The following is a 27,487-nucleotide window of genomic DNA, read 5'->3' on the forward strand; positions in this document are numbered from 1 at the left end:
GGATTGCAGTAGTCTTTGCTTCAAACTGGCCCCAACTCTGCCTTCAGAAATTGACTCCATAGTCTCTGATAGGAAAGGAGATTTATGTTGATTACTGATGAATACCAGGTGGTTCTGACAAACTGACATTCTCCTTTATGGAGAGAAATTGTGGAGGTTTTTTTCTCCAAAAATATTTATGAAGATCAGTGATGGTCAGATTTGTTATGCGTAAGAGCCATGTGGGATCCTTATTGGGAGAAAGATAGCCAGACCTTGTTCACCTCAGTGTTTCAATCTGAGTAGGTCTGGGTGGGTCCAGGAATGTCCATTTTTAAGGAGCATCTTAAAAGATTCATCGCTAACTAGTCTGAGAGTGAAGTATATTTTGAGAAACTCTGGTTGAAAGAAAGTGTTTGTTTACTTGGCCATTTTTTTTCCATTAAGAAAATTCAATGGAAGGTAATATTTTAATCTGGATAGAATGTAAGTTCAGTAACCAGGATACTTGGGGTGAAATCTTAGTTCCACCATGCACAGGCCTCGTTTTCCTCCTCTGTAAAATGGGGATGATATTAATAACTATTGTGTCAAATGAATTCACATGTGTAAAGTGTTTGGGACCATGTCTGGCACATTGTTGGTGACAGCTATTTTTTAGCAAAAGTTGACATTTCCTCTTCCCTTCACTACAAATATCTACTTTTCTCATGGTTCGCTCTTACTCCTGGTTGCTTGAACAACTTCCCTGGAAGAAAGGGGCAGGGAAAAGCCACACATAAAAAGTGAAGATCAGTGGCTATTTTTATAATTCAAAGCAAGAAACTCATCTAAGTGGTAACTGAAAACTAACTTCATATTGTTTTAAAGTGGCTTCAAAGAGCTTATCTAATACAATAAATGAAGTTATATTCTGAAAACTGGAAAATATAATCAAATGATATTGCCAGAGTATATGTTTGATTTTTGAAGTGCTGGGGATTTAACCCAGGAGCTCCTGCTTGTAGATGAAATTTCAGGTAATACCAGCCTTAAAAGTGTGATGTTTTATGAAGGAAATGCTAGTAATGTCCTGATAACTGTCTAGTATTTGGTTGAAATACTTTTCCATGCATTAGATTTGGAGTCACTTTGTTTACCAAAGTAATTCATGACAGTAATATCTGGTCTAAAAATTAGATCATATGATTCTGAACCGCGTACTTTTTAAGGAACTACTTTTACTAAAGCAAATTTACAATGGCCAAGGCTATTTGAGCAGATGCTAAGATGTTACCACTTTGACCTACAAAAAGATAGAAAGCTGCTCTAGGATGTACTGATCTATTTAGTACTAGTATTTACTTCAAGCAAAAGTTTCAAATTCTCTTCTTCACAATGATGGCAAAATCCCTGAGATAAATATTTATGTAAGTTGTCCATATTAATTTTCTTGCAATCAATTCGATTATATTAATGAAACATTTTCCTTGATAAATTGTTGTTTTACTTTTTGGTAAGTTTCAAATTATAATCAAGATGAAGCAACACTTCAAAATTAAGTCCACGAGACCTGTTCTATGTTTCTAGTTAATGTGTAAAAAAAAGTATGTGTAGGACAACTTGACAAGACAAGTTCTCAACTTGATAAAACCAATTCCTGGCTTGTGAACATTAGATTCAGGAAAATTCTTAGATCTAAAACAAAACAAAACAAAAAACACTCCTGCCTGCACCAGCCCACTGCATTGCTCCCATCAGTTGCAGTTTTAGTTGGCCTCACCTCTGGCAGAAGCTGCCCAGCTGGAGAAGTGAGGGCAGAAGGGCCCCCCACCAGAGAGACCACTCCATTGCAGTCCACTGCACTGTGCATCTTCCCATTCATGGGCAGGATGGGGAGCACCCTGGAGGCACGGCTGGCCTGGCTGACATTGCTGTGGCGCCGCTCTCCATGCCTATGTGGCACAAACAGAGAGTCTCTTCTGCTGTCATTGTCCTCAAAGGTGCTGTGCTCATCGTCAGCAAAGTCATTCTCAGAGCCAACATCCTTAGTGCGACCTCTGAAGCTGAAAAGGCTCGCCCTGCTGTTGCGTCTTGGAGAAAAAAGGGAGCCTCGGATGCTCAATAACGACTGTGAACAATAAGCAAAGAGATAAAAGCAGATGAGTAGAATCAAGAGCTGGCATCCTGAAAACATGACTTGCCTCATTCTTTTGTGGACTCTGACCTATCTGTGTTACTGGACAGATGTAAGCACAGGCTCCTATGGTAACTGCCAGTAGCATTCCAGCACTTTCTGCTAGGTTCACTTTTGTTTTGCCATTTCTCCTTTCCTTTATTTTTTCCTAAGCTTTCTCATTTTCTTCTACTTTTCCTGTTCTTTAGTATATTGAAAGTATTGCATGACATTGTCTTGTGTTATTATCAACACTCAGAACAGCAATTTTTGCTAGACTCTCTTCTAGCTGCTAATTTCACTTAACAATTGAGTGAAAAGTAACTAAATATGCACCTACATCGAGAGATTTTGAAGCCAAAAATATATTCAGTAAGAACTCACAAGTGACCACACCCTGATGCAGATCTTCCCACAGAGGAAAATAAAATCCATCTTGCTAGTAGATCTGTTTAAATATAGTACAAGGAGCAGCTTCTTCCCTTCCCTTTGCATATTTTATAATGATCTTCATGAATAAATTAAACAAATCAAGCTGAAATAACTGTATGATTCATTCCCTGATTTTCACTCTCCTGTCTCAAGAAATCTGAAGAGCACCATATTTACAAAAACCTGGTTTTCACTAAGAATCTGATAACAATCACTTACAATATTCTAAATGGTGATCTTGTCAATTTCATCGCACCGTTTATCTTGTTTCTTAGTTATAGCCACATTAAAGAGAATGAACTACTTCCTGTATTTACTTGTCTACCTTTTGTAACCTCACTCTATGAAACACTAATTTTTCTTTGCCAATATACTCTTCCCTTTTGTTTACAGTACCCTGCCTGTCTCAAACAATGCTCAACTCTCAAACCATTTAACTTGGGAGACACTAATCCCAATTTCTTGATCCAGTAGTAGGACAGTGTCCCGGCTTTGCCAGTTAGTACATTTTGTATACCTTGTACACAGAGTGGTTTAAAGAGGAGCACCGGGTCCTGCTTGACCTATTAACAGCCATTCCTTTTTTTACAACTGTTAGGAAGGAAGTGCCTTTTCAACTGAAGTTGCCAAAAATATGGGATATAATTGGTGCTAAAGGGTGCTTTCTTGCCACCATCTGGGAGGGACCAGGATTGAGATATGGGGAAAAATCTTGGTCTCAATATGGTTTGGAGATCCTGGATGCCTAGAGATACTCATGGACTATTTACATGATCTAAAAATTTTCTTTTTTTGCCTAAGCCAAATTGAGTTGGGTTTCTGTGAATATTGATAGAAAGAATATTAATGTCATCAGTAAAAATGATTAGCTCAATCTTTTCCTCTCCACAGGATATAAAGACAACTAAAATGATCATTTAATTTTAATTGTGTTATTAAAATCATAATTACTGTCATTTTTACATTCCCTGACCAATGAATATGCTTTAAATTTTCTTTTTAGGCAATCATTTATTTCTCAACAAAGTCTATAAATGCTAGAAGCTTCCTTATGAGATCTTACTCATTATTTATAGAAAGAAGCACATCTATGAAGATTTACCTTTTCCCCCTACAGAAGTTTTTTTTTTCCTTTTCTTGTTCCTATGTTTTTTCATCCTATTATCAACTTCATTGTTAAGAATCATTCTTTCCTTTATTGCTTTTATACAGGTGGCTATTTAAAAGTATCTCCTAGACTACACAATTTCTTGCAAGTCTTTTTTCTCTCTCTTCACAGGTATTTGAATTAGCTGTGAGGATATTATAGTGACACGATTTGTGACCTAATGGTCATGTTAGCTCAAATCAACAGCAGAAGAAATGCTTGGCAATTACAAATAAAAAAGAAATTATTTATAGGTATCACTTTAGTAAGAGATTATATTTTAACTACAAGCACTCCATACAATGAGAATTACAGAAGTTTGGAAAGAAATATATTTCTCAAGATTCAAAGGTTATTTAAATTGTACAAGAGCATATTTACATGCAACAGATATGCTAAATGGTTGCACTCCTTCTGTTAGCATCAATTTTTAATGCTTACATTAATTTCATAAATGTAATCAAACGCTGTTCCACAAGTAAAAGATGACCAGTAAGAAAAACTCTCTGTACCAATGAATCTCTAGAAAGCAGAATGTCTGATTTATCACAAATAGGGAAGGAAATAATAACTTCAGAGGGTCAACTCTATCTTTAAAAGGCTTTGAAAAAAATTATTCAGATTATTGTGAGACTTGATTAGAATGTGCACTCTTGACTTTCTTTTCCCCCCACTCCCACATGAACAAATCAAATAGAAGCCTAAGAAATATTTCATATTTCCACCTACTCTAGTGAGAAAATTGTAATCTTGCAGTAAAAGCCTACATTTGGTTTTTTTTTTTTCAGTATGAAAGCAGAAATGGTTATGAACATCATCTCTTTTCCATCATGTCATGACAAAATGGTAGGTCTTGATATTTTCGAGTCTTAGACCTTTGAAAAGCTTAATTAAAGCTAAGGGCCCTTCATCCCTGTACCTAGGTTAAGCACCTCTACCGGTCTTGATCGTTTAAATATTGCCTTCAGGCATGCAAAGCAGGGTTAGTGTTATTTTGAGGTTTTCTTTCTGTCCTCTTCTCATTACCCCATCCCTTTCACCTTTTCTCTCCATCTTCCTTTTCTTAGCCAGTTGTTTGTGAGACTAAGAAATAAATGTCATGTTTTGTCAGTTGGTGATCACTTGTAATGACCAAGTAGCTGGGAAGTAGGCATGCCACAGTATGGAGAAGACAGTATTGGAGAAAGGTTATCTTCGAGAGTGACATTTGCAGAAAGGGGAGGGACAGAGCCTATCCTTCACAGGCTTCATGATTTTTCCTGGAATTAGTTCCATTGCATTTGAAATACTGAAAATTGAAGAGAATCTCAGGGCAACTATTGATAATATAAAGTTTCTAATTTAGTCTAACTTAGGATATAATTTAGACAAATTTAGGTTATGATTAAACCTAGGTCAAAATAATCCTCCCTTCCTCTCTCTCTTACTCTCTTCTTTTCCCTCTACTTTCCATTCTTCCTTTTGTTCCCCCTTTATCCTTCCTTTTTTTCTTTACAAAATAACCAGTGCTTTAAAAAGGAGATTTTAATTTTAAGGGATTCATATTTATTGATTAATATTTCTTCTAATAGAATGACAACAGTTGAGAAAAGGCAATGACAGAGAACTAGTGAATGTTTCAGTATAATTAAAAATAAATTCTTTTAAAAATTTTAATTCAACCCTATTTACCTCACCCTCACAATGCTAATTGGATTTGGAATGAATGAAGCTGACCTACAAAGGATGTATTTATTTTAAAACCAAACAAAACCATATAAAATGCAAGTGTAATGCTAGGTATATGTATCTTTTCAATGAAATTAGATTATAAATTTCCTTATCAGTTTTAAAAAATATTTGTTATAGGCTGCCTGATAAAGTGGAACATTCAAGGCTTTCAGCGTCAGGCCAAGTTTGAATAGTACCTCAGCCCTTCATAACTATATGACATTGGGCAGCTATTTAACTTCATTGAACCAAAACTACAGTGAAAAAATACCATGCAGATTGGGATTGTAGTTCAGAGGTAGGGCCTACATGCACAAGGCCCCAGGTTCTATCCCCAGACTGGAAAAAAGAAAAGAAAAGAAAAAAATTAAAAATAATAACAATACTACTAATAATACAAAGCACCAGAGCAGTTAGCATTAGAATAATGTAAAAAGAATGCACACTTAAAATAGGCACTCAACAAAGCATGCACCCTCTCGTTCTCTTTGTATCTGAAAATTTGGCATGAAAATTAATTCAGTACCTGCCTGGGTTGTCATAAGGAGATTCAAACAAAGTTATATTGCAAGTAGCAATACTATGGGCAAATAGTAACATTAGAATCATCATCAATGTTGCTGTAATTGTTATTGTTACTATATGGACATTAAGGTTTTTACTTCTGGTGAAACTGTCATCTGAGGAATTGTGTATTCCCGGGAATTCTCTTGGTAATTTTAAAGGATCCTAAATTTTAAGTTTTCAAGAGCCTGTGTGGGTGCATAAGCCTGAGGCATCTGGTGATGTATATGCTGCAGTATATAAATCTGCATGTTCTTTGAGTGCAAGTCTTATGTTTAACATCAGACATGGAAAATCAAGTACAATTAAGCATCACTGTTTATTTAGTGTCGTAAACCTTCCTCTGTGCATTTCTGCCTAAGAATTCTGACTACACTTCTAGCAAAAGTGTGCTTCAGTTCCTTTTGAAACAAGGTCATGAAGAATGCACCCAGCATGTCAAGTTTGCACATGGATGAGACAAACTGCACAGATGGTCTGAAAGTGTCCTTGGTACACTTCTGAGGCCCTGCCACTCATAAAACCCACAGTTCACTGGGTCCAGGCACAAGAGGAATGGGAACCATCTGCTGATAATTCCTCTGTGGAAAACTGCCCAGAGAAGTTTAAGTCTTCAACAAACCTCAAAACCATAAACCTTCCCAACCCAGTGGGATCTAAAAATCCCTTCCTGGGATTCCAAAAATGTGGTAAAACTCACATATGTGAGGCAACAGCCAAAACACTTGATAGTCGTCATTACCATTCTGAAAACATTTGTGCCATCCAGGGGAAAGGCAGCTTTTTCTCCACCAAATCTTGGCATATTCTTCGAAAAGTCTTATTATGAAAGTGCGATTGATATCATCTAATATGCTTTACCTGGTGTGGAGAAGAAAATCTCTTTTCATATGTCAGCCTACTTCCTTCCAAGGAAAACCGGAAGCCTTTTCTTCTTATGCTGTCTTCAGATTCTGATTTTCGGACTCCATCTTCCTTCTCTTCTTCTCCAGACTGTTCCTTCTGCTTCTTTTTCTTTCTTCTGTTTTTCAGCTCTTTTTCACTCTTGGAGCTCAACTTTGATGCCACGGAAGAACTCTCGGAGAAAACTCCTATCCCACCTGCACCACTGAAGTCTCTGGATTCAGCAGATGCAGCTGCAGCTGCTGCCTAGAAGGGCACAAAGGAAATGGCCAGAGCAGATGAACACTTAAATAATCGGCTGCTTCATTTGTTCTTAATACAGTGAATATGGTCCTGAAAAACAGTTCTCCACTTGCTTTTTTGAAAAACAGTCCTTGTGCATTAGATCAAACAAAGAACAAAATTGGCATACACGTGAAAGTTATGAGCATGAATGAGGACAGCCTTCCAGCTCTGGCTGCACACTAGATGAACCAGTTAACCTACAAAATGAACAAGACACTCATATGGCATCCCATCTTTCTTTGATTTAAGCAATATTATAAGAAGGAAGAATTAAGTGTAAGTTTTCCTATTTAAGCCCGATAATCATTTGCCTTGCATCACACCTCGACTTGGCAAGGACTTTAGTGCTAGACTGAATTATTGAATTTAACTCAGTTGAGTATGTAATTTTTTTAATTGGTTGTTCAAAACATTACAAAATTCTTGACATATCATATTTCATACATTAGATTCAAGTGGGTTATGAACTCCCATTTTTACCCCAAATACAATTTTGATGAACTTTTTACTTTCTGTTTATATTGAGAATTTCAGTAGGAAATGAACAACACAGGCATATTACAGATTAGGTATTAGGGAGTCCTGGATCTTGGTGTCTGCATTTATCTATAAATTCTCATAGTACAGTTTCTGAAAAATATACAACTGAGGTGGTTGCTCCTGCCTCAGCATACCGTCCTTCTGTGGCTTTTATGACATATTTAAGGATAGTTGGAGACAAAAGGCAATTGCAGTCAAAATTCAAGAAAAGACAAAACAAGGCAACTGGATGGGTTGATGCCATTAGTCAGGCAAATATACTTAGGAGAAATACTTGCCTCATTTTGAAGACTCATTTCAAAATTAAAGGATGTATTATATAAAAATGTTAGTGTTTTAGCAATTTCTTATTAATCCATAAACCTGCATTTACACACTTCATGTGCAGGAGAACAAACATTGAATAATCTTTGCTTTCCAGACTCTATGAAATACTCTTCTTAGTTTGACTCTCATTTTCTGAACTTTCCCACTTGTAGTGACACTATCATGAAGAAATGACTGTAATTGAGTTCTTCCCTGGAAGGTTAAGAAAATAGTCTGATTGAGGGTATATAGGTCCACCTACTTTATGAGTTTGAGTTAATGAGAGTTTTGATAATTTTCTCATGGTGAGGCAAAAAATAGTTATTTAGTTATACTTTATTATTTAGTTATACTTCTTTATGGTTTTCTGCCTTCAGTATTGCCAGTAATCACCAAAAAAAAAAAAAAAAGGGCTAAGCTAATAGCCAAATGGGCTCCTTGCACCCCACACGACAGGTCTCTAATGTCAAGCATCATGCCACTGACCCTAACTAACTCTTAGGTCAGAGAATTGAGATGGAAACAGAAGGTCCCCATGCTTGCTAACTATACCTGAGCTTCTTCTTGCTGCTTTTTTAACTGTTCAAGCATCTGCTGAAATTCTGCCTCCTTCTGTTCTGCCTCTTCCAGTGTGGCCTGATTCTGTTCCTCGTAGGCCATGGCTACCACAGCCAGGATCAAATTTATTAGGTAGAATGAGCCCAGGAAAATGACCAGCACAAAAAATATCATGTATGTTTTCCCAGCAGCACGCAGTGTCTGCAAAAAGGGAAGAGACATTTTCATAAATTTTATATAGGATGTTACAAGTTCCCACTCTGAAGCAATAAAATATTACACAGCGATTCTCTTAATCTTTGTATTTCATGCTTCATGCTTCCCAGAAGAATCATTATGTCTGTTCTCACCAGTTGATAAAGATTTTCCCAGAAGTCTTGAGTCATAAGACGGAATAGGGACAAGAAGGCCCAGCTGAAGGTGTCAAAGCTTGTATAGCCATAGTTGGGGTTCCGGCCAGCCTTCACACAGATGTATCCTTCCGGACACTGGCTATAGTTAGGTTAGAGCAAGGAGAGGAGGTCAGCAGCTGCAAGCCCATTGAATGATTTTTCTGTTCCTAGGGATGCCAGTCTATTCAATGCAGACTCTAGAGAAAGCCTGATCCTCTAACTTTACCCAGCACTCGACCCTTCAGCATGCAAACTGATTTATCATAACAATCTGTTAAGTTTATTTTGTGGGTTCTGTTGTGATTCATAACTGTCAAGTTATATTTATCACATCTCCATATAAAAGAAATCATATCCTGATTAATATCTTCTGCAACTAGAAGTCAGGACCAGATAAAAAAGTCTACAGGGAAAGTTGACATTCACCAAAAATGTCTTGAGGCAGAAGTAAGTGTGGGGTATATAATTATGCCCATTTATCATATGAAAAAAAAAAAGAAGAAGAAGATTAGAGGAGGCACAAATCTATGAGGAAACTCCACACTGTGGTCTTTGTGGTTTTTTTTGCACTTTGTTAAAATATGCTAGACATATAGTTACCACGCCTCAGATATTGACATTATCTTCAGAGATTTTGCATTTTAAGCCATGGAGAGCACATTAGCATAAATAAAATGTCACACGTCTACAAGTATGTGCTTATGAATTCTATTAACTTAAGCCGCTTATGTGTATGCACTGCTTTTCTCTCTATTTTCCATTGAGCTAACTTGGAAGATTAGATGTGACCTAGTATGGAAAAATAATTGCTGTATATGAGTGTGTGAAGGAGGTGAGAATCCACACTTATCTTGGCTATTCTGAGAGCCAGCGTGAAGTGGAATTTATGCAGTGCTTTGAATGAGGAGTGTGTGGGGCTGGATGGGTGGGAGGTGATAGGTTATTGAGGCTGAAGGAGCAGCGAGGGCTGAGAATCAATAGGAAGCACAACTTACCCCGCATCTGAGCTATTGCCACACAGCAGCGCATCATTTTGCCCTTCCAGAAAATAAAAGTGACCTATTTGAAGAGTAAAGAATAGAGAGAATCATTAAAAAGACTTTAGAACACTTTACTATAACATTGTACATAGGTGACAAAGCCTACAAATGTTTTCATTCACAATAAGGTAGATAAAATAATAAAAGATTTTCATAATAAGTACTAAACAAATGTAAGTATATAACATTTTTGATCAAATATGTGTTCAGAAAATTTATTTTAGAAAGAAACTTTTCCAAAGGAATAACTCTGATAGCATTCTCGTGTCATCATTTATTGCAAATGGAAACTCACACTGTTTGGGGCACTGAAAAAAAACTGAGAAATTAGGTTGATTTTTGTTACAAAATGAGAGAGAGAGAAACCCTGCTTTTAAGTGTTTACAAGCAAATAAATCTTTACTTTAGGATACTTTTTGCCTGGACACAAAATAGCTTCAAACTTTTTTCGCCCACCCAGTTTTACTTAATTTCTTGTGAGAAATGGGCTTAGGTGTTTGTTCCTTCTCAAAATATTCTGTTCTGGGTTTTTGCTTGATTTCTGTCTTTCAAATGTATAAAGTTTTTATCTTTGGAAATACATGTCTATTGTATCTATTTTTTTTATTTTTTTTAAGAAATGACATGGTTTTTATAAGAGATGAGCTCAGGAAACATACATATAAAAATGATTTATATATTCACAAATAAAAACATGAAAACATGTATATAAACAAACACATACATATATGAACTTCCCAAATTTGTTATGTTAATATTTAGGCCCTTTATTCAAGGATTATTCTAATAGATGATGTAGGTAGATCTGTGTCATATTTTGTAAAAAAAATTAGACTCTCACATCAAAATAAATATTAAAAATATTTCTAGGTGTTTATAGATTTAAAGATAAGTTCACTAAATATGATAGCAAGAATATACATGACTTTTATTTGTTGAATATTTAGGTGATTATTTTCATGTCTTAATCAACAGTATTTTCTAAATACAAAAACAGAAAAAAAATGACAACAATTTTGTTTATTTGACTGCCTAAAATTTAATATCACTTAGGCATCAAAAGTAAGCTACAGGGGCTATGGTTGTGGTTCAGTGGTAGAGCACTTTCCTAGCATGTGTGAGGCACTGGGTTCGATTCTCAGCACCACATAATAAATAAATGAATAAAATAAAGGTCCATCAACAACTAAAGACATATTAAAAAAGAAAAAGAAAGCTATAAGTCCTGGGCGCAGTGGCACACACCTGTAATCCCAGTGGCTCATGAGCCTGAGGCAAGAGGATTGTGAGTTCAAAACCAGCCTCAGCAAAAGTGAGGTGTTGAGCAACTCAGTAAGACTCTGTCTCTAAATAAAATACAAAATAGGGCTGGGGATGTTGCTCAGTGGTTGAGTGCCCCTGAGTTCAATCCCTGGTACCCCCCCCACCCCGCAAAAAAAAAATCCAAACCAAACCAAAACAACAACAACAACAAAAACAAGCCATGAGATGGAAAACAAGTTAAGAATATACTTGTCAAAAAAATATTAAATTTTAATATACTTGATAAATTAAAAATCTCATATGAATTTCCCAAAAATACATGATAAAAAATCAACAGATGATTCACATTATAGGAAATATTTAAATGCTTAATGATACTATTAAATATATTTTAATTCTCTAAATTAATAATTGAGGAACAACAACAAAAGAGTAGTATTGTCCATTTTTCCTTCTACCCAATGATTTTAAAATACAATAATAATTAGTATTAGTGAGAATTCTGTAAGATGGATACTTCTGTTGATGATATAGTATGGTATGATCTCTCAGAAAAGCAATTTGATGCTATATGTGTATAGTCTTAATCTGGTTATATCCTGTCACCCCTCCAAAATATTATTGATAGAAATTCATCTGAGGGAAACAACCAGAAATAAAGAAAATATTTATGGGCAAAGCTTGTCATTATTCTATTATTATATATTAATAAATGGGAAATCTCATAATTAATTGATGGTTTTTAGATTTATTCATTTATCCAATAATTTTTTTTTTCTCTCAAATATAAATCTTTATAAGAATGTTAACTTTTTAAACAGCACTATAATGTGAGAAGGGATATAATTTCTTATGATCCTACAATACATGTATACCGTGTAGGATATCTCAGAATAAATATCTCTGTGGAGTATGGATAATCAAGAGACCAGTGGAATTTGGCTAGCCTAATATTACATGGAGAGGAAGGGGCAAGGCCTACCAAAGGACAGAGGGGCTGGTCTCAATCATAAGAAATAATGAAGTATATGGCATCTTAAGATTATTCTGATGTCTGGGCTTAAAATAAAATCAAATTATACTGATAAACAACTATAATACAATGATTGACACCAAAGTAATGAAATGAAATATCAATAAGTGAATGACTGAACCAGGTTGCTTAACTTTCAAATTTGTGTACAAGTTCTGGCTTCTTCTTGGTGAGTGGTTTCTCTACTTCCAGATACATCATATGTTCTCAATGTATGTGTTGAGTCAATCAGATAGGTCCAAATTGTTTTCCCCAATGATCTTAATAATATATATTAGCATAATACACTGAATGGTTCAAACTACTCATTTATTAAGATGTCTGAAACTCCTGACCTGTTTTATAGCATAGTATGGAACTGTTTACCACAGTGGTTTAGAAAAAGATAACACATTTTCAAATGCAATTTTCTTATAGAAAAAGGATTGGATTTCCCTACTACATGAAGTAAATCGTCTTAAATTAGTCTAAGTCACATTGTTCCCATCAAATGTGAGATAATTCCCACCATACATGGTATTTAATATTTCAAGAACTAAACAACTTAATGGTAAGAGAGTATATCTTACTTTTATCCTCAATATATTCATCCCAGTTAAACATGCTCACTGTCCTATTGAAAGTGGTACCGTTCCCATCCAATGAGTTATTAAAGAAGGAAGTGATATTTATTTCAAAGGAAGAATTATCTGGGGGCCATTGCAAACATTTATTCCTCAGGTTGCCCATGAAGAGCTGCAGGCCTATCAGTGCAAACACGCTGAGGCAGAACACAGTCAAGATCATGACATCTGAGAGCTTCTTCACCGACTGGATCAGGGCTCCCACAATGGTCTTCAGGCCTACAAATAAAGCCAGAGGGAGGAATTTTAATGCACTATTCAATAGCTATTTTACCAATAAAAATATCATGAGCTTTTCCTGGAAAATAAAAATGTCATGCAGAATGCCAACAATATTAGTGTAATGCTTGTGACTGAATAACATTTCATGAAAAGCCTGCTAGCTGGTGAAAATGAATGAAAGCAGAACTTGTATGTTCATTAGAGAACTGTGAATGGAAACGAACCAAATGTGTGTTTCCAAACACTTCTTAGAGCAAAAGAAATGAATTTGTTATTCATGCTTAAACTCAACCTTATGTAAATATTTTGCTTTTTATTTGCAGATGTCTTACTCTCTAACCCATTATTGGTTTGAAAACGTCTATAGGAATAGAATAGTGAGAAATCTTGATGTCACTGAATTATGAGATTGTAAATTTGTGAATCTGAAAACTTGAATGTGGGTTTAAAAAAAAAGGAAGACATCTGAAAACTGAGCCCCATGCAGCACTCATGCTATCCCTTGCTCTTTCATTTATCTGCACTTAAAAATATTGCCAGTTTGGGGCCTACATGGTCAAATTTGCATCAGTTTGAATTCTCATAGTTTAGCTTCTATTGCGGAAAGCTTGATGTTACATAATGCAAACCAGGTAGCCTGATACTGCAAATGCCTCATGCAAAACTTGTTAAACTCAAAGGCTGATTTAGAATAGTTGAAAAGAAAGCAACTAGTAAAAAGCACAGAATCAAATCCATCCAAACCATGATGTACCAATTCTTGCTTTTTACAAAGTTATTTGCCATATGCACCAAGCAACAAGGCTCCTGCCAAAGGAAAGCAGTGATGGTAGCACCAGTGCAGCTAAAGTCAGCCTCAGTGTTTAACCTAGCTCTCACCTGGAATGACTGAAATAGTTTTCAATGCTCGGAGAACTCTGAATGTTCTCAACGCTGAGACATTGCCCAGGTCCACAAACTCTGTCACATATCTGCAATAGGGAGTTCACACACAAACACAATGACAGAACACAAGAAACAGTTGGAGATATAAGGAGCCTACCACCTTATACCAGTTTCTTCTTACCTGGGATTACAGAAATAGTTTTCAAAGCTCTCAAGACTCTGAAAGTTCGAAGAGCTGAAACATTGCCTAGGTTTACAAATTCTGTTACATACCTGTAGAATTAAATCAGAGTTATTCAGAATTTCGGGAAATCTAAGTCTACCTTGATCTTCAATCAAGACCATTTTCAACTTCGATGATTGTTGCCATCAAATTTCCCAATTAAGAGAGAAATGGCATTGTCATTGATCCTAATCTCTATTATTTGGGAGACGTAACATCATTATTTTACAGTGCTCAGTGAAACCAAAGCCACAGAATTTATCATGATGGTTCCTAATTTCTCCAAACTGAATAATTTGATTGGAAGAAAAATATTCTAAAATCACAAGGTAACTAAGGACAATTTCAATTTTCTAGGGGATGCCACTAAGCAGAAATAAAATGTAAACTCCCACCAGTGATTTACTCTTCCAGGAAAGAAAATATATGAAGATACTTACGCAAAAGTAATGACTGTGAAATCCAACCAATTCCATGGATCCCGGAGAAATGTAAAATCTTCTAAACAAAAGCCCCTCGCGAGTATTTTAATAAGTGACTCAAAAGTATAAATTCCTGTAAAGGTGTACCTGAGAGAAAATAGTCAAACTTACATTAAATGTCTTTTGATCTTATGCAATTTATATGAATATACTTTAAAAAAAAAATTTAGGTGATGGGGATTGGATTTGGGGCTTCATGCATGCTAAGCATATTCTCTACAAGATTTGAGCTACATCCCACACTCAATGTGTACATATCTTAAAGCTGACTTAACTAACAAATAAAACAGAGGCTTCCACATTGGTCTCCCTCTGATATGGAGCTTTGTTAGGGCTTAAGACAAAAAGTAGCATTAAATTCTGAAAGACATTCTTATTGACTATAAATAAATGAATATCATTCTTTTTATATTAATTAATATTAAGAATCAAAAAAATATCATATTATATGATGATGTTACCTGAAATATACTGACTTTCAATCTGATATAAGCAAATATATATTATTCCCAAAATAAATGGAACATATGTGTTTCATAGAATAAGCACCATTAGGGACCACAAAATATATATTACTAAAACATAAAACTGTGAAGCATGAGAAAAGAAATATATAAACTAAACATAATTTTTATTAGTAGATACTAGTAATATTTGGTAATGTTTAACAGAATATAAGACTCACAAGGAAGATAAATGGCTACAAATATTAACAGTCAACCCAGTGCAGTAGTTTGAGTAACTTTAAAAGCCTCTGTAGTCTTTGTCCTAGAGAGAATTGATGATTGAAATGAACTTGAGTTTGTGTCTGATTTAGAGTAGTTGGCATGATTTGTTAAAGAAACTGAAAAGGTCAAAAGATATTAAAGCCACAACATGAAACAAAGAGTTGTCAACATTGAAAGACATTTTAAAAATTTCTACTTACTCCACATTCTTTGTCCAGTCTGGAGGGTTACTCATGGTCATAAATACACAGTTGGTAAGAATTGTGCACATAATGAGCACATTGAAAAAAGTAGAAAATTGTCAAGGAAGATAAAGACTAATAGAAACATCTCAGTTTCATGCATTATCATGTCCTCACCACATGAAGGATAAAGTTTCCATGCTTATTTTTTTATACTCATTTTTTTTTTTTACATTTCTGTAATTCAACAATCCATTTGTAGAGCACTTTAGCCCAAACCATCAACTTACTTGGGACTATACTATATGCGTTTAGATATTAAAAAGATTAAATGTTAAGAAATGAGTTCATTGGTGACTAATTCATCAATAGAAGTTTTCATAGAAACAGACTCAACTAAATAATAGAACTGCAAGTTTAGCATGTAAGTAAACCTTGGAAAAAATTCAACAAAAGTATTCAAGTAATGAATTAAATGTGTTATAACTTCATTATAAGGGTCATACTGAAAAAATGTGTTATAATAAGGTCCTTGCTGAATGCTAATATACTGAAATTGCTCATAATATTCCAAATTGTGTGTGAAAGTGGTTGGTATTAGTATGCATTACTTGAATTTGTAACTAAGGCAAAATTACTTATGAAGTTCCCTGAGTCTTAACTGACATATGATATTGTTGAAAGTAAGAAAAAAGAATAACCACTTCACAAGATTGTTAGAAGAATCAAATTAGTAAAAATATGTCAAATTTCCTACAACTTCATGCACCTGATACATAGTAGATGCTCAACAATTTACTTTCCTCGTTTCCTGGATAATAGAGAATACTGCTTATAATATATGATTTGTTTCATTTTATCCCACTTTGCCTATGTTGTTATAGCCAATACTCTTCACTTTTCTTTACATTGATAAAACAGCAAAAAAAAAAAAGTAAGAAAATATTCAGTAGTCCGATAAGTGAAAAGACTTTTATATAAAGCACAATAAAGATTCATTTTCAATTATATAATTAACCTATATTAGTATGAATTTTGACACGATTATAAAAATCTCAGGGAAGGACTAAATACTATTCACATCCCTCCTCACTCTGTTTTTTTTTTGGGGGGGGGAGGGGCGCTGAGGATCAAGATCAAACCCAGGGTTTTGTACATGTAAGGCAAGCACTCTACCAACTGAGCTATATCCCCAGCCCATCACCCTATTCTTATTGTAAATCATCATGTTGCTTAAACATCACAAAATATCAACAACATACACTTGCGACACAATAGGACAGTTAGTAGGCAGTGCTGTATTAATATAGAAAGAAAGTTTCTTTGCAACTTTCTTCAAACTAATAATTGATCTTTGTTTTTAGTAACAATGCAATAAGGCCTTGCTTAATTCTCAGCTTGTTCAAAGGCATCCACATGAAAATGGTTATAACTGATTGATGTGCATCAGCCACGTGAGGGCACTACAATCTAGAGAACACAGAAAACACCATTTCAAAGAAGAAACACAGTTTTCCTTTATTGCTAAAAATGAACAAAAGATAAGATAAAATTAAAGATGTTTTACTATTAGTAGGTAAAACCAGAGGTTCCTCTGTGCCTGCTGGCTTGACTGGCCCTGCCAGGAAACATATAATCCTCCTTGGCAGATGGTCACCATACTAAATGCGTAGTCACTAGCTTTGGGGGTCCTCAGCAGCCATGTATTCTACTACTGGGCCCTACCTCTTACTGTCTACAGAGATAATTTTGAGCATTCTACACTTTTCTTCAATCAGCAACCCTCTTCTTGCTTTCCTCTGCATTGCAAGCTCATGGTCTCATTTCTTACTTTACAGAGATAAAAGATGGCATAGAACTCCATTTCCCATCCCCAAACTGATAAACCTCTGTACACTGGGTATCCTCTGCTCCTTCCGGGTACAGTGGGGAAGTTTTCTATCCCCCCATCCATACCCTGAACACCTTCCACCTTTCCAGACTATGTCAGCAACCTCTTACTTCTTCCTTCTGTTACCTTTAGTGGCTGCCACTTTATTGGCCTCTTCCTATCAACACAAATTTGCTTATGTCCCTCCTATCCTGGAGGAGAGGGAGATAATCCCTATAATCCATAACCCTCTTCAACTGCTTACATGTCAGCCACTCTTCTCCTTTTCACAGGAGAAGAGTGGCTGGCTGTTGATCTTTCTTTTCCATATATATCTATCACATACTCAGCCTGCCAGCTTTTTTTTCTAAAGATGAAAAACATCTCCATGTTTTGTCACTGAAAAACAAAGGATAAATTTGAGTTTTTATTGGACATGGTTTCCAGTGACATTCAATAAGGATCATCCCTCCCATTTTCATTAAGTTCTCTTCCCTTTGCTTTCAAGTTTCTACGTTTCTTCATGCTTCAGGAGAAACACGAAAGTTGCATTTCCCTTTCTGAAAAAAAATACAGAATATCTAAGCCATCTTTCCTATTCTGCCATCCCCAACATAGTAGAGCTCTTCAGCAAACATAGCTTCAGGTACCATCCACATGCCTACCAATATGAAAGACTTCTTTCCAGGTGACACTTCATTTGTCTCAGTTGTCTACATGACAATTGCACTTTTACCCAAGGTCTAAAATGGAACTAAAAATATTTTCATCTTATCCCTTTGTTCTGACTAAATACCTCTAAATACCTTGGGTACTATGGATGTTACAAAATGTCTCATGATCTAGCCAGGCACCTAGGAGCAGTCTTGGATCTCTCTCTCTCCTTAAGACTATACATCCAACACAATATTGTCAATTCTGCCTGCTGTCTCCCTAGTTAGTTCACTATTGTCCATCCCCACATCACTGCATGTTCCAAGTGTCCATCAAGACTAAAATCAAGTCTAATAGTCCATCTACTTTATAGTAGTTTCCTCTACAATGAATCTATATTTGGCTCCTTTTAATCTATTCTGCACATGATCCCCAAATGACCTTTGGAAATGTAATCTGTATCATTTTCGTTGTTCTACACTATTCTTAGAATGAGGATCGAGTGTCCTAACACATAATCAAGATTCTGAGAGTTCTGTTCCCTGTAGACTTCCTTTTCAACTTCTTTTCTCTTAATTGTATTTTCTTAATCCCAATTATTTTGTAATTTGTGTATAAATGTTATGAGTTTTTTTGTTTGTTTGTTTGTTTTTGTTTGGCCCTTTGCATACTAAGGTCTTGCTATTTCCACTCCCTGGAAATGGTCTCTGCTTCACTCTGGCCAATCCATGTTTTTGCTTTAGCACTGAGATAAAAAGACACTTTCAGTAGAAAGCTGTTCACAATAATGCCTCTTTTGTTTATATCTACTAGTTACATATCCCTATAGTACCTTAAAATATACCCCTCATGACAAATCTCACATATTTTGTACTTAAAGGTATCTGAATTTTATAAAAAGGTAGGACATAGAAATAAACATAAGGTGGACATTCTCATGAGATTTATATTACATATGGACTCAACTATAGCTTTGTTTCTTATAAATACTATTCATAAGAGTAGAATTTAATTGTATTTAATAAGTTAAAGTATATTTCAATACTAATTACTAATTGAATAATGATTATTTTTAGGAAGTCATAGATAATAAGGTATTATGCTCAATAGCAGTTATTTTTCACATTGCATCATTATAAATGTAAGAGGAAAATAAACACTTTAGTTTAAAAATTCTGAATCACACTCAAAAACAAACTTGCATGTCATGAGCCATCCATGGGCTGTGTGTGTGAGCTATGCACATTTGAGCGTGATATGAGGGGACTGGTCTGGCATTGCATGCTGATTGGGAGGTGTGACTTAAGTATGCCTTTCCTCTTGCTCTGCCTGTGATCCCACACAACACCTGAGGTGGGTGTGACTTGCCAAGATGTCCATCCATCTGCTGACTACAAGACATTACAAAGCAAGACTCCACCTTTCGAAACCCTATCCCTTGCCTTGTTTGGGTGGAATATTCTATCGAATGTCTTTTCCCTAATAAATAGAGGGGTTGTGGGTGCGCTTGCTCTCTTGCTCATTTTCCAGCACTGTCCAGTGTGGAGTTGACCCTTAAGGTCGCAGAGCTGTCCTGCTCTTATTCTTAGAAACTCATGTTCGTGTTTTATGTAGTCTCTTCTCTGTTTTCTTAGTTATTGCTGCAGCCAGCTCCTTTAAACCTAGCTTATCTCAGTCAGCCCATCAGGCTACGGGACTTGAGTATCTTCCTTCCTCTTAAAATAAGAGAGGAGAGAGCTAGAGTCAAGTATGTACACCTTGGGTATCATAAGTATATCCAAATAGAAAGTTTCTAAATTCATTAACTTTATTAATAATTGTTAATTTATTTTTACTTATTTCACCAGTCACATACTTTCTCCTGAATTTTGATGGGTGACTAAAAAAGTATAGTTTTAGTTAGACACACAGTTATTCAAATGCAAAAATATAGGTATGAATTTAGTAGTGGTGATACCATGTTAATATAGAAACTACACCCAAAAGGCAGATTTCAAAGGGCTACAATGGGTAGAAAAATGCATAATCCTATATTATTTTCCAAATCTAAAGCCAAGCCATAAGCTGGAGTGCATTTTTCAAAAGAGCAATGTATCTTGGAATAATACTTTCTTAAGAGCTTGTCTTTATAAAATAAAGCAGGCAGATTAACCTTATTAAAACATTAGAAAAAAAGTCTTTTTTTTTTCTACTGATTTCTGTATACTAGGTATTAGTAAAAGCATGTTACCCTACTGATGAATACTAACTTTCCAGTTGAAAATGTGAAATTTTTTCTGTGTGCATATAATGAGGAAGACCTTTGTGTTTATGCTGAAAGTGGTTGTGAGCTTTGATGTGGACCTCTGGCAGGCCTGCCCTCTGTCTGTGAGGAAGCATGAACTCTGTTGGTCACAGACAGCCCTTAGCAGCCAGGAGGGCTTCAGCAAGCTGCTTAGTTTTGGGAGGCTCAGTTTTCATAAGTAAATATGAATAACAGCACTAAAACTCTTCTTATGGGATATGGTTATTGTCTGCTAAGATAATAACTATTTTTATTACCACTAATCATTTGTTTATTGGACATAAAATATAGAATATTTCTGTTATTCTTGAGGAAGGCCAGAGTGCTGCTCTGTACAAGAACTGTTTTTTCTTTTTTGTTGTTGTTGTTGTTTGTTTGTTTGTTTGTGGTGCTAAAGATTGAACCCAGGGCTTTGTGCATGAGAGACAAGCACTCTACCAACTGAGCTACATCCCCAGCTCATCTGTATAAGAACTTTGTAATGATAAATATTATCCATAGAAATATTTAACTTATATATAAAAAAGACGTAGAGAGTAGATCTATGTGAGAGTTTTTCTGAACTAAAAATGGAGAATTAAGCAGAGTTAGGATAGGTGTTTTTCTAGATATCTATACCTATTTATGAACCAGGAAAAATATTGAATAGATCTCACATACATACAGTTAACTCTTGAGTTGTTTAATTTTAATATTAGCAAATGCCTCTTTGCTGGTAGAAAACTAGGAGAACCTTTGAATACTGAAAACAAAAAGAAGGAAAAATCATTAAGTTGTAACATTTCCTTTCCTATAGACCTGTATAGTTATTTGTTTGGATATTTATCAGTTGAAATATTTTTTTATAAGTATCATCTAAGTTTAGTAAGTTGGAGCCACTGAAAAGAACCTTTGAAATGTGCAGATATAGACTTTGCAATGTCCCTGATATATTATGTTTAACAGATTAAAAATTAGTTTTCTTCTGATGAATAAAGAATGCAAAGGGCTGAGAGTCAGAGGATTGGGTCTGAAGTTTTATCCCTGCTACTGATGGATAATGTAGACTTAGGGAGGAACTACACATGTCTGGGCCTCATCTCTCATCTGAAGAATGAGAGAGTTGAGGATGCTCACAGAGCGTTTTGGTCATGTAAAGCTCCCACTTTTGGTGCTATAAGAGCTTTTCATTTGCAAGGATAAGGTGGAGCTGAGCAGTAATTTGTATAGAATTCTGTGTGGAATTCCTTAAGCAATATGAAAGATTTCTTGCTAATCTTTACAAAAGTTACTTCTAGAATTATTACTACTACTAACAGTGGTGGTCATAGTTACCCTTTGTCAAGTATCCACTAAGTGCTGAGTGCTAGTCATGGATCCTAGGTTGAGGTATTTGTCATACATTTTATTATTATTGATTTATAAACTATGATCATCATTTATAGATGAAAAACTGAGATTAAAAAGAGTAATGCTTGCCAGGTGTGGTGGCACATGACTGTAATCCAGCAGCTTGGGAGCCTGAGGCAGGAGGATCACAAATTCAAAGCTAGTCTCAGCTACTTAATGAGGTCCTATCTCAAAATAAAATAAAAAGAGCTGCAAATGTGGCTCAGTGGTTAAGTGCCCTGGGTTCAATTACTGGTACAAAAAAAAAAAAAAGAAGAAGAAGAAGAAAGAAAGCAAACAGTAATGCTCAACATCATAGAACTGATAAGCAAATCTCAGAAGGATCTGAATGTAGGTTTTCAATGATTTTCATTTTTCTAACATTTGATTTCATTTTTCTAACATTTGGTGAATGATAGGCAATTTCATGTTAATCGTGTGATTTGAAGTGTCTCAGATCTTTTGTGACCTAGTCCAGTGCAGTGACTTTAAAGAACTATCCATAAACTGACATCTTCCAAAGTTTTAACTCCAGTTTAACAATTTCCTGAGCTCCAGATTTGCATACACATCTAACTCTTCAACTCCTCCACTAAATGTCTAGCAAGTGTCTCAAACATAAGATGTTCAAAACCAAGTTCTTGATTTTACCCACCAAATTACTCCAACTCCAAAGCTGTCCCAAGCTCACTCAACAGTAAATCAATTTTTCCTTCTTAACCAGACTAAACACTTAGTGTAACCCTTAAATAGTCTTACTCCATTATTCTCCACATTCAATTGCTTAGCAAATCCTGTCAGCCTTTCTTGCAAAATAAATCTAAAATTTCTGACATTTTGCCACTGTTATTGTCTCCACCAAAGTCCACCACAGATTCCTGCAGCCATTTATAAGCATTTTTAAAATACAGCAAAAAAAAAAAAAAAATGCTGTACTTGAAGTCGGAAAACCACGGTTTGAATCTAGGGTTTGCATTGTGAGGTATAGATAACAATGTAATTGTGAAAATCAGTCAAAAATTTCAATGTTATATATATCTGAGTTCACTAGCTAACTGATGAATTTGTCTAAGACTGTTAGCCCACCTGCCTTTTCTTTTATCTGTACTCCAAGGTGAGACATTTGAAATATAATAGTTTCATTCAGGCAATTAGAGATTTGAGAAAGTCTAAATGTCTACCTTGGAAAAATTGTGGTTATATACCACAGAGTCTCTAGGAGAATAAACATCACTGCCTAACCCATCTAACAGATTTACCTGGTTGCTTCCACAATTCAACTTGCATCTCTACAGACCTCTTACCAACTTTACCATGAAAGATTGAGTGCTTCCTTATGGAAAACATTCAAATTAAAATTGTACCTAGCATTTTAGAGCGCTCCTGGCAGAAACTTTGTCCTCAGTGCCCAGCTTGTTCCATCAGAACTTTTAAAGCTGACTGTGCCCTCTACCATGAGGCCCTGTGTTCCAGAGGGTCTTAAGTTAGGATTCATAATATCCTAGGAATATTTTCTTTTGAGTTTTTATGAGATTTTCAAAGAAATACATGATATCTCTACAAGCATCTTTCAAAAAAAATCTCTATTTTTCATTTGTATGGGCTTTCTTAATTCCATTTCATCATTGGTAGAGGACAAAAGGAATTTTTCTGATCCATTCAGGTATTCTGCTTTTTTCCCCCACATATTTTTGTGTTCTCTAACCTCTAATTTATTAGTCGTTTATTTATTGAATACATATTCTCCCAGTGCCTACCATATGAACAGGGCTGTGGGCTGAATCTGAGTTTTCCATATTCATTTTAAGTACATAATAATAATTAAAATATAACTATTCAAAGTATAATGACTAATTTATGGATAGATTTCTTCATTGCACTTGAGATATAATAAGAGATCATCATTTATAATTCAGGAGACCCAAATATAAATCCCAACTTTATCTTTCATTTCTAATGATAACTCAAAGACACTGTTTTCTAACTGGATTCTCTTATTTATAAAACAGAGATAAAGAAACATTATTGCTTAAGGTAACACACCATAAATTTTCAATCTAAAATACCAAATGAAAATGTGTTGATGCTTCCACAAAACCTGGAGAGAGGGTTGCATTAGAGCAAAAAGCAGGTTTTCTTTATGTCCTGCTTTTAAATCTATTGTTTGCCTCGTGCTCAGGCAAGACTGGGGGTATGTTTTATATCCTCTCCATCCAGTACTGTGAAAGTATTCTGTATGTGACTTATCCCATGTTGTAAATTTCCTACCTATCTGACTCAAAATATTTTCTGTGCCTGATAATGGTAGTGGGCTTTTATGCGGCAGCCTTATAACTAGCCTCTGAGTTGACAAGGTCATGGGATTCCCAAGCCATGACTCTTTCTGAAGAAGAAAGAATACCAACAATTGCCCTATCTGAGGAAAAGAGTTTCCCCTGCCTCACCTCTGGTTCCGATATAAACCACTCCTCATCCCAGGGCTTCTGTGTGCTTCCTGTCAATGGCACTGCCTGGCATAGCCCCAGTCTTCTAAGCTTTTGCTCCATAGGCTTTTCCGGGGCTGCTTTCAGCCAGACAATTGCCCTTGGCCTAGAATAAAAAAAACTTTTATTCCTAACTACTACATTTGACTTCAAGGAGTAAATGCATTTCTGTCTGTCTTCAGGGTGTTATCAATTCCATTTCTAGGAAGTAAATACTTCAATAAAAAAATGAAGAATACAATACATACATATGTATGTGTGTATATATATTAGTTGTATTCTTTATATATATATATATATATATATATATATATATATATATACATACATATGTACATATATAAAGAATGGAAAATACAACTAATATATGCATATTAGTTATAGTGTATATATATGTATATATTAGTTGTATATGTAAGTTGTATATATATATATATATATATATATATATATATATATATATATATATGAGAGAGAGAGGAAACTAATGGGAATACTTCTGGGAAAATAACTTGGACAAGTATTGGTAAGGCTAGTGTGCATATAGAGAAAATTGTAAACCCTTATTAACTTAAAGTTTTCAAATTCCAAAATAAAAAGCAGAAAGCAGTTGAATTCAGATCAAAAGACGCAAAATTGTATAGTTCAGTTTATGTACCTAGATTTTCCAAATGTTTAAGCAGTGAAGAAAATTAATGCATGAAAGTTATTATATAACACTGTAAAATGTGAAGACAAAAAGGAGAACCTGGTAATATGTTTAAAAAACAACAACAAAAAAAAACACCTGAAGTCTTGATGTAGCAAGCAATTCAGAAGAGAGTGAAGGAGAAATAAAGGGAGTAGTGAGTGGGAGGAGAAATACCCAGGTTGAGGAACAGGGCTTTACTTACCTCTGAATCTGTTTTGCAACATGCTGGATGTCAAGTAAGAGGAAAGAAAAAGAAAGAGCATCTAGCATCTAGCCAACCACATACAGTTAGAAAATTCGTAGCTCAATAATTTGGAAAAGAAAAAATACCATAATAAGCAACCATTATTAAAAGGATATGAATGTACCAAAATCTTAATTGCTAGTTTTCTAATGGGGTTGAAGGGAGTTAAAATGTACAGGGCTGGGGTGGCACTGAATCGAGAGATTGCTTTCCCTTTATTCAATACTATAAATGTCTGCAAAACAAGACACACACATACACACAGAAAAAAATTTAGAATATATATTAAGGATATTTTAAAGGAAAGGTGAGACCATATGTGAAAACATTGTCCAATAACATAATGTACTAGTACACTAATTGCCAACATGTGGCAAGATGATAGAGTTTTTTTTTTTTTTTCTGAGCACTATAAACTCTCCTAATTTAATAAGTGGCATGATAATTTAAAGATTGTGCAGAAAATTTGTTTCAGTGCCATAGGAATTCTTGGCATCTTTATTAAATTTTAACATCAGTATTTTAAAACTGCATGTAAAATTCACAGGAAACAGAAAAAAGGGTTCAATTACTTTGGTTTAGATAATTTTCTTATGAGGACTTCAAGGTTTTTCCAGGCCATGTTCTTGGCTAAAACTTTCTGGCACTTATATATCACCTGTGATTATTTCTTCTGTGGAGAAGCATAGAAAGGAGAATGTCTATGGTGTGAAATCATAATTAAATTTGCGGAAGACCAAAGTGCCTTGTGTAGAGCTGAAGATCATAAAAGGGAATTTTGATACTGTTCTTGGAAATATAAAAAAAATGTATTTCAAATATACTCCTACTTGCCACTTTTCACATCAACCTAATATCACATTGCCAGAGAACCAGGGTTGATTTGCACTCAATTTTACATATAATTAGCATTCATGAAGGTGAATTGGCATTTGCTCTTCCTCAATTCCCCCAATGCCTCTTCAGTTCTCTGCCTGTCCCCAGAATGCAGGTTCACATGAATGTTTCCCAAAGATTTCTGGGATACTTGGTCCACTACTGGATCAGGCCCACCCAGCAACTTACAAATACTTTAGACAGACAGGAGGAGGTCAAATAATCTTTGCCATAATCCATGGGACCAGCCCAAAAACAGGCAATAGGGCAATAAAGGCAACTGGACTAGGAACTCACTTTCTTATTGATATAGTAGGGGTCCAAGTCCTCCAGAGGCACTGACACCATCTCTGGAGGAATGTCTCCATAAATAAATGGAAGGGATTTTCCTGCTTCCAAGTCACTATTTGGCTTTGGGCCATTTTCATCATCCTCATCCTTGCGCTCCTGTTTGGGTCTCTTAGCTTTCTCTTCTGCAATTCGTTGTTCAATGGCAGCAAGGGATTCCCTGGTAAAGAAGCGGAAGCTGTCAGGTCCTGGCGGTACCAGCACTGACTGTGCCATCTTTTCATCCTGCTCCTTTAATCACTGTTTAGCTCCTTGCATGAGAAAGTGCTACAGAAACAGGGAGGGAAAAAAAGCAATGACCATTAGGATAAAAGGTTATTGTGGCAGTTTATATGACACTGAGCACTGATATCAAGTATGCAAACCAAAAGCCATAGTACTTTACAAAGGGAGCTGTGTTTAGCATTCAGGGAACCTCATGCATGCGTTCATTTGCTTACACAGAGATCTGTCATGCACATTCAGTAGGTGTCTATGAAGTCATCTAATCTTCCATTCCCGAAATGTTTTAAGTGATTACACTACTTGGGGGGAAAACCCCAAAATTCAGAGCTTGGAAATGGAGGATACTGGTTTGTGCTTGCTTTTTCACTTGTGTGAATATTTTTGGCAGCCATCTTTTTCAACATTTTTTTTTTTTTTTTGAAAATATGTCAGGAACAAAATAAGAGAGGAAAAACCACAGAATAGTAGAAATGAAGCTGTGTGAGGATCCTGAATGTCCCTCTTAATTTTTTCCACTTTTATTTTGGCCCACTTTTGCACCTTTAAGAGTTCATTCAAAATCATTACATCAGGTTAAAAAAAAAAATCTAAAAATCTTGAAACGCCAAGCTGTGGAAACACAGTTAGATACTGCCTGAAAGCAAGGGAATGGGGATGCCCGATTGTGTTTGGAACTGCTAGCAAGCTGCACAGGAAGGGACCCAGTTCCTGCCAAACCTGGCAGGAAGTCACACACCTCAGAGGTCTGTAGCTTGGCCCCCTGGCTTAGCAACCTGCTGCTAGCTAGTGTGA

The 27,487-nt window shown here is 35.5% G+C and overlaps 1 protein-coding gene across 5 annotated transcripts in view; it reads right to left on the reverse strand.

The window, feature by feature from the left end:
* The window catches only part of LOC114101143 (sodium channel protein type 2 subunit alpha), a 92,640-nt gene extending 65,954 nt beyond the window's left edge, over positions 1–26,686 (reverse strand). For 2 of the 5 annotated variants that reach the window (XM_071619383.1, XM_027946038.2), the window contains exons 1-11: positions 26,420–26,686; positions 25,363–25,481; positions 15,671–15,760; positions 14,701–14,829; positions 14,032–14,123; positions 12,877–13,149; positions 9,967–10,030; positions 8,930–9,071; positions 8,574–8,780; positions 6,849–7,136; positions 1,742–2,089 (exon numbers count right to left, since the gene is read on the reverse strand). In XM_071619383.1, coding sequence (XP_071475484.1) covers positions 1,742–2,089; positions 6,849–7,136; positions 8,574–8,780; positions 8,930–9,071; positions 9,967–10,030; positions 12,877–13,149; positions 14,032–14,123; positions 14,701–14,829; positions 15,671–15,760; positions 25,363–25,481; positions 26,420–26,686 — 2,019 coding nt within the window. Of the gene's footprint in view, positions 1–1,741; positions 2,090–6,848; positions 7,137–8,573; positions 8,781–8,929; positions 9,072–9,966; positions 10,031–12,876; positions 13,150–14,031; positions 14,124–14,218; positions 14,311–14,700; positions 14,830–15,670; positions 15,761–25,362; positions 25,482–26,419 lie in introns of all 5 variants that reach the window. The other 3 variants (XM_027946044.2, XM_027946045.2, XM_027946037.3) reach the window with 3 other exon arrangements.
* Positions 26,687–27,487: the final 801 nt, after the last annotated feature.

Source organism: Marmota flaviventris, chromosome 11 (genome assembly GCF_047511675.1).
Source record: "Marmota flaviventris isolate mMarFla1 chromosome 11, mMarFla1.hap1, whole genome shotgun sequence".
NCBI classification, from domain to species: domain Eukaryota; kingdom Metazoa; phylum Chordata; class Mammalia; order Rodentia; family Sciuridae; genus Marmota; species Marmota flaviventris.